Here is an 8206-nt window from a genome sequence, read left to right as displayed (position 1 = left end):
ATGCGCCGGCCATCAAGACGCTCTTTTAAAGCAATCTAGGGCGAATGATGGTTTCTTGGCCAATTTGACCTAATAGCGCAATGCAGGACACACCCGCCTACACAACGAGCCACGTGTATACCGTTGTAAGATGGACGCAGTCAGAAGTAAGGGTGGAGGTGGAAGGAGAAAGATTTTTCACTGTGGGTGTCCGTTTTGCCAAAACACGCAATGTCTTCCCTTTCTCTCCTTCCCCTCCGTTCGCCCATCAAGGCTCAAGGTGCCTCTCCCACCTTATCGCCTTCCAAAATCAGCCCACTAGCAATTAGGCTCCACTGGCCTTCTCCTCGCACCCACACAAAAAGCGCACACATGGTCTCACTGCTGTGAAACCGGGTTTTACACAAGCAAACAGCTTATTCCTCTTCAGCGATCCCACCAGCTAATGTAAAAAGGGGCGCCTTGGTTTACCACAGTGCATTGTGTCATTTCTGTGGTGCCACTGTCATGATCAATGACGTACCCTCAACTTCTTTTGTGAAGTAATTTATAATGTCAAGGTCCGGTGACACCAGACGACGGGTCCGATCTTATAAGTGATCTACCGCCTATTACTACTATCGATAGGGGCGATCAGTCAAATCGCTTGTCATGCATCCAAGTGACAGTTGCGACTATTTAATGCTTACTGTTTGTAATTTAATGCAAAAAGTTAAAATGTAAATGTCGTCTATACAACCTTACTTGTAGGAGAAAGTAAAATAAGCGCTTGGAAAGGTGTCAAAACATGCCAATAGTTATCTAATTTTAAACTCTCAGCCACAAAATTAGGCATAAATACTGAATGCGCAAGACAAAACCTTTACGCATTCCCGTAAATCGTCCTGATTTACAATGGTTCCTTATAAATAATCCCTAAAAGGCATTCAAATCACTTTAATAGATTGCTATCAGTAGTATTACTCAAAATAATGAACCGGTCTATCCCTATGGAGTAATGTCTTCTTTGTCTAGCCGCATCTTTAACCCTACGATGTTTTTTCCGCAGGCTGAACTCCTTCTCGGCCAAGTGACCCTTCGGTTACCCCGATCAGCCACCCACCAATTCCGCAGGTTAATCATCCGTCTTCTTCCATACTGCTGTGGCTTATCACAATTTTAGAGAAGGCTCTGGTGGTTGTCAAAGTATGTTAGAAAGCCAAATTTTCTAAATATGCATGCTTTTCCTGTAAGTCACCCTTAATTTGGTGCTGTTAAATAGTAGAAGGTTTTTCTAAAGGTGACTTGGTGCATCCCCTGAATTCTGTCAGGTACAAAAAGCGATTGTGTAGAGAGGAGTCAAGCCCACATGCCTTTTAGTGGCACTAAATCCTCATTTTTAACCTACTAATAAAAATTACAACTATAATCATTAGAACAGTAATAATAATAAACGTATCTCGCATTTTTCGCTCTCCCCTCTCTCTTGCCCCATTTATAATTTGACGTGAAATCTGATCTTGCGTGCACGCATACACACACCACTGACACAGGACCACAGAAGCAGCAGCAGCAGCAGCAGCAACAACAGGCCACTGTTCACTGAAAGTACGAAAGTCAACTACCAACTCGTACGCGTGTGGGGTGAGGTGAGGTGCGGATTAAGGCGACGCTGAACAGAAGAGCTTGCGTGCCACTAATCTTGATGTGTGTGCGTGTTAGCTACGTCTCCTGCTGCTGCTGCTGCTCTCTCCAATTCCCTCCTCACCTCACCTCACCACACCACGCCACTCTGCTCCCATTCACAGATCACTGGGAGATGATAGAAGCGGCGGGGTGTGAGTGTGTATTCGCCACACCACAAACGAGCATCAGTTTACTTAACGAGGGGCAACAGCGAAGCCAAGGTGGATGGGAGGTAGGGGTCAGGGCAGTGGGAAAGTGATTGAAAGTACTCACACGCATCACACACAATAAAGCTCACCTCCACCCTTCTCCTCAGCACGCAAAATGGTGATGCTAGAGATGATACTCGGCGCCTGATAGAACGAGCAGCTTGGAAAGGTGATGGGGGTTACGTGTGTAGGGGAGGGGTCTATGGCGTTAGCGTGTGTGTCAGTGTGGCACATGTGGAGAACGCGTATGAACAGGTGAAGAGGGAAAACGTTTGTTGTCACTTGCATGCGAGACTAAAGTGCGCGTTGCCTCGGCCTATTTCAATTTAACCTGATCAAATTATACCCAAAACCACTTTCACCAAATAAGTTTGTGTGGTTATTTTATAATAGAAGAAGTTGCTTGACTGAAGGAAACTTTTCTAAAGGTTTTATTAATTAGAATAATAATATTCGTCGAATATATTAGCCTGTTCTAGCAAGACTTGCAAATAGCCCCTCATTACTGGAATCCAAAGCAACAACCTAGCCCCCAACCACCTCCGTCTAAGTCTCGTTTTCATTTCCCACCCAACTGTAAATGCCATTCCACAGGTGATCCCGTAATCCCACGATTGCCCAATGCTGTTACCAAGGCGGATAGAAGATCAACATGTGGAGCGACACCATGAGAAAAAAATTGTGAATCTTCTCAATGCTCAGCTTTTCCGTTTGTGATATGGGGTCTGACGTTGTGTTCTCTTGCCTCATACTGCCCAGTAAGAATAAGAATAGGTCTTTCTTTTCACTAAATCACTAGTCCTAGCTGTTTCTGAAAATAAAAACGAAGATGCTGAAAAGAAATGAGAAGATGGAGGAGAGAGGAAGCTTTTTGACGTATTCGCGAGTTGTGTCAAGTGGATAGATTTCGGTTGCAAATGTTATTTGGTCCTCAACAAGTAGACAATTGCATCAACGGTCTACCACGCGCCTGAGCCCTTCGAGAATGAAGACTTTGCTCGGCCTAGGAGAGTGAAACAGGCAGTGAATGAGTTGTTTGTTCGCATTTAAAGAATGCTCCAATATAAAGGTCATTAGTCTAATCTGAGGTTAGTCAATCAGTCAACAAGCCTCTCCTGACGCCGCAATCCTAACCGTGTGAACTGAAGAAGTGAAGGATAAGTAGAGGACATTGTTATGGCCTTTAGCGCTTATTTGCCCCTTAACTCTTTATTTAATCATGCATGCTAGTATAACCCATTTCCTCCGTTACTTCCGTCACCTCCCCTTCCCACTCAATGCAAGAGTCGACTAGAAGTTTCACCACCCCGCGCGACGTCAAGCACCACCGAAGGTTGGTATTTATACCTTCACCTCCAATTACTTTTGTGTATCAGTAGTGATATGTAATTCCTCACGGCCAAGGAAAGACGCTGCTGATCAAAACGATAAATCTAGATCAAATAAACCGTTTAATTTTGCCGAACTGTGTAGGCTATTGTATGCTGTCCTATACCGTATGCCATACCTTCTCAGTATGTCCTTGTAACAAATTTGACAAGAAATTAGCTTCCAGAGATTTTGAACTAAAATGATGCTCAGTCGGTTGAGTGGATAAGCTCCAGTCACAAGCATAAGGTTTGACCGACACTTTATCCTATGATAGTGGATTCAAAAAAAGATAAAGCCTACAGGGAGCGCAACACTAGATGCCATACCGACAGCTTGATCCACCATATGTAAGGTTTATGAAACAAGCGCATCAATTATTGCACGGATTTTTTGCTGGTGTCGCCGCAGCAGGCTACACCCAAAACCGTACAAACTCTTTCGGTCACCCGATACTAACGTATTTTTAAGGTGCCAGTTTTGCCAGAGTGAACTGAACCGCAGATCATTTTGAATGTGCAACAGTCATAAAGTAGCACGAATCCCAACCAAAAAACACCAATTTGGGCCTCAGTTTGGACTTTGCGTACGCGGTTGAGGCATCCATCTATCGATTTATTGGATCCCTTTCTAATGACTCATGCGAAGGAATTCGGTGTGGGCGGCCACAAGGCAGTACTCAAAGCGAAAGGGATCAGTCGGCTTGCAAAGTACAGGGTATTTTTTGGTTTTTTGGCCTTTCAATTCACAATTTCCATTTCAATAAAAATGTTAGTGAAAATAAATCTGGGTAATTAAATGTAATATCTGTTGCTTTCCCTTTGAACTCCATTTTAACACATTTTTTAATGACTTAGGAGGGTTTCTGACGTATTTACTATGTTGCTTGCGAAAATAGCTAAAAGATCTCATAAACAGTTTATTTAGATGCTACGTGATAGTTTGCTTTTGAATGATTGGCAATTTGTAATACTTATAAACGTTTTGGTATTGTTCGATTAGTAAAAGTTGTACATTTTTAGACGGAAGCATGATAAAGATATCACTGTCTCATGCGTAAAGATAAGATCAAAGTATTTTATGCATTACCATGAAAAATCGCAGCAATGATTCAGTCATTAACACTACCCCGTTCCCTTTCCGTATTGGTAGAAACAGGCATGTGATTTGTTGAGTAAAACCACCACCAGTCGCCTGTCTTCTTCAGGTTCCAGCAGTTTTAAATACAGCTTCTGTTATTGATAAATGTATTAGTCCTAAAGGTGGATTCCCATGCACTAATGATTTTGGATACCATTAGCATGTTCCATAACATATTTGCCATTAAAATTGCAAATACACTACTCAATGGTAATGTTAAAATATGCAAATTTGCCTACTTTTGATAGTTTCAAATGCAAAGGCATTCATAGTAAACCGCACAAAATGATGCTTTTCTGGAAGGAGCGTTTGTTAGTTTTTTATGATATGTAAATTTTTTTGCAAAACCAACAATACTTCACAATGCACAAAATTGAATTGTAGAAAAGAATAAAAAAGGACAAAATCATTCTTGTGAAGTCAGAAGCAGAAACATGAGACTGATTCACTAATTGAACCGACTTCCGTGAGTAAGTAAAGTAGACGAGAAATGAACCAGAAATACATCAGAAACCATGTGGTTTAGTGACAAAAAGTACACATCTCACTCGCAAGTAATTTATTAACTAATAGATTTAATTATTTTAAAGTACTACACGAGGTGAATCTTGTGGCCGCTATATTTTGGCTTTGCCCTCAAAGATTCCAAATGCCTGCAAGTTAGTAGGTGCTGTAGCATCCATATGCTTCCCTAAAGTCGAAGAAAGACATGCTACAAATGCAGAATATGTATTACTAAAGCAGAGAAGGGCTGGGGGAGTACTAGCATGGCCCATTGGCCATGCAACTTAGCAGTAATACAAAGGCGGAGCTTTAAGTACCCACAAAACCAAAATTAAGAGTTAAACAAATAGCTAAAGTATTACATAGCACCCCTCCCACTTTGAGCGCCGACCCCAACGTTCCCCTTGGTCAATCCCCCCGCGTCGGCTATCACAACGTAGTCGGTGCTGTAAGAACAGCATCCACGAACCAACCATCCACACCAGTCAACTACTTTCCCTCCCACTAAACAGATATCTGACCGCAACGTCAATGTTCCACCTCGGTTATTTCACTGCATCTGCAGTTTCATCCTCTTTGAGAGATGTATTGTGGGAAGGGCAAATGTGCTAACCATCTCGTATGTCCATCGCCAGTCGTAAGAACACTGGTCTCAACGCAGAGTCACTGAACACGCAACTGGGTTTAAAATAGTATCGTAGAGGTGGAGGTGGAGGAGGTATCTCGTGTTCTCTTCCTTTACATCTTCATATAGCCATTGTAGACAGCTCCGTAGCGAGCTCTTCCAGATGGTTTGCGGTTAGCATCGCATTAGTTGTTCATAACACTGGCAGAACACGTGACTACTGGGATAGTTGCCGAAGGTAGATGTCACTTCCAATCCTTGCATTGGGATCGTCACAGCTTCTCCCATCTGTAGCATTTGCACTTCCTCCACCACGTTAGGGTTTAGCATTTAGTAGGAGAAATTAGGGTAGTTGACCTTCAAGATCGGGTTCACTTTCCACTGCCACCAATGTAGCACCTTAAGTCTTTCCTGAAGACGCAAGGAGACGTAATACCTGGGTGAAATTTGTATCACTGACGTAGAGAATGGCCGTGAGTGCTACTGACATGGCTGGGAGGCTTCGCTGCCCAGCGGAAGTATACAGGCGGAGGCTTAGGTCCCACTATGCCAAAACGAAGGGTTAAACAAAGATTCAAATTATTAAGTGCAAAAGTGGATCCTGGCTACATTTTTGGGCAGTGGCTACCTGGATCAAGGCGGTGATGAGTGTTGATTTTAAACTCATTGTGAGTGATTTCGTGGCGATAAATGCCTAAGCATATAATTTGTGCCCACTGGAAATCAAGCCGTACAGAAGCCATTCATGCCATTTCAAGGATGCAGATTTAATTAAAGTAGAAAAACATGGAATTATCGTGGTCGTAAATGTTAAATTCAAGGTAATAAAGGAAGTATTTTTAGTCTGGAGCATTTCAGGAACAAATTTTCACGCCTATTCCTCCTCGTTACCTTGTTCTCATTTCAGCGCTGCTCAGTCATGTGTATCTACATTTTACCTAGTCAGTGGAGAGGTGGAGGAGGTATCGCGTGTTCACTTCCTTCACATCTTCATACAGCTTTTGTAGACGGCTTCATGTAATATAAAGCCGCAATGCCATCACCACAACTAATTTCAAACCATATACCTTGTTCACATTGATCTCAGTCCAGATATCACTCAAACCATACCACCTACCACAAAAATTCCTTCAGCAGAAGTCATAGCTGTAAGCTAAATTTGCTACGTCCTGCTGATAACTGAACAATGTGTTCCAGTTGATGCATTTGGTATGTTTACTCTTCATAGGAAAATTTACCTTCAAGAGCGCCGTCCCCTATCTATTTACCCTTTCTACTTTATGGCCATTTCAATGCTGTTTAGTCGACTGGGTTGCTCAAAACTTACGATATGGAGGCGTTTACAATCATTGGATGATGCTCAATATTCAACCGTTTAACGTAAATATTGCTAAAATTACATTAATGGAGGTTTTAAATTCGCTGAAATCTACTGTTCAACCAGTATCTGCCCTCATAACAGAGCTGGAGACTTAGCAGCCAAAAGTAGATGCAATTCTGGTACTTTCATGCTACGAGTATCTACAAACTCAGGCCTTTCCAGTAAGTGCCCTCCTTTGGTGTCCTTTAGGAGCAGGTCTGGAAGTATTTTTCGTTATAGACAGTTGCCGTAAGCAGTGCGTTTTAGCATAGCCATGGCAGCCGAATTACGATAGACTGCAAGAATCCCTGTTACTTAATTACTACATGGCAATAATTTTCCGGTGGTTGATCATGCTCGATGGATAACGCTACCATGAGGACAAATGACGGAAGACGACAGCCAGCATGAGAAGGGGGTAGCTGCAGCACTTCACATGCCCCAAACACATGCAGATGCAATCAGCTAGGCGCCGGGGTTTAGTGGCCAGGCGTCCACTTTGTCCACTCCCAATTGCTCTAGTCACGCGATCGTGGGGGACAGAGGCGACGGGGAGAGAATTGCCCCTCCCCCTTCCTCCACAATCCAAACTGATCACCTCCCACACCCTTTTTAACTTGCTTCTCCCCTCATCGAGTCGCGTGTTGAGGTCCGTTTCACTTGTCATTTGCCGATAGACATGCACCCAGACGAAAATGCGTAAAATGAGATATAAAAATAGTATTTTTGCAAAAGTGTATGATCCCCCTGCACTGGTAATGACACAGCAGGATTTCAAAGTATCATTAGAACGACTAAATGTAAAATATCTAGTAAGGCCTTTTAGAGTAAGTGCATTCATTTGATGTGAGAAGCTGGCGTGTTTCACTAGGAAGCGGACTTCAAGCTTCTAGTGCCTCGTATTAAAGAAACCATTTTTCCGTGGTTTTAAAGTGTACCGAATAGCATTTCATGATGAAAGAAGTTGTTAAAGTCATGCCTAGACACGGTATTATGGTTACAACAGTTACCGTTAGTCGAATCGAGACAGGTAGATTTTATCGTTTGCATTGTTTTACCGCCTTAGAATTAAAAGTAGTCAAAAGCGATCCATCTATTTGACGCGTGATGATTGTTTATTCGGATGCAAATCTTTAAGACTCGCTGAAACATCTACAAGGGTGAATGTGAATGAACCTTCAAATAAAGGAAAACGGAATACGAGATTCCATCTCATTTATGAGTCACCATTATGATGATGATTTGTTAAATTTAGAAGCAAATATTTTCTGCAGTTAACCTATTTTGGTCATCTGATTGTCGATGAAATTCACTTTGAACATAGCAGTCGGTGCTTGATCAAGTGTGCAGCGCAAA

At 42.5% G+C, this 8206-nt stretch overlaps 1 protein-coding gene across 1 annotated transcript; it reads left to right on the top strand. All coding sequences in view use genetic code 11, as the record gives it.

Moving 5' to 3' along the window:
* Window positions 1-976: 976 nt before the first annotated feature.
* EGR_00529 (hypothetical protein) lies at window positions 977-6497 on the top strand (the record flags this gene model as incomplete). The annotated part of the gene is made up of 6 exons (XM_024489778.1): window positions 977-1048; window positions 1093-1164; window positions 1512-1607; window positions 1681-1796; window positions 1961-2098; window positions 6398-6497. 6 exons carry the CDS (start codon window positions 977-979, stop codon window positions 6495-6497), a joined length of 594 nt encoding a protein of 197 aa, XP_024355775.1.
* Window positions 6498-8206: the final 1709 nt, after the last annotated feature.

The sequence above is a fragment of the Echinococcus granulosus genome (assembly GCF_000524195.1).
Source record: "Echinococcus granulosus chromosome Unknown EG_S00002, whole genome shotgun sequence".
Taxonomy (NCBI): Eukaryota; Metazoa; Platyhelminthes; class Cestoda; order Cyclophyllidea; family Taeniidae; genus Echinococcus; species Echinococcus granulosus.
This window is presented reverse-complemented; position numbering and strand designations above follow the sequence as displayed.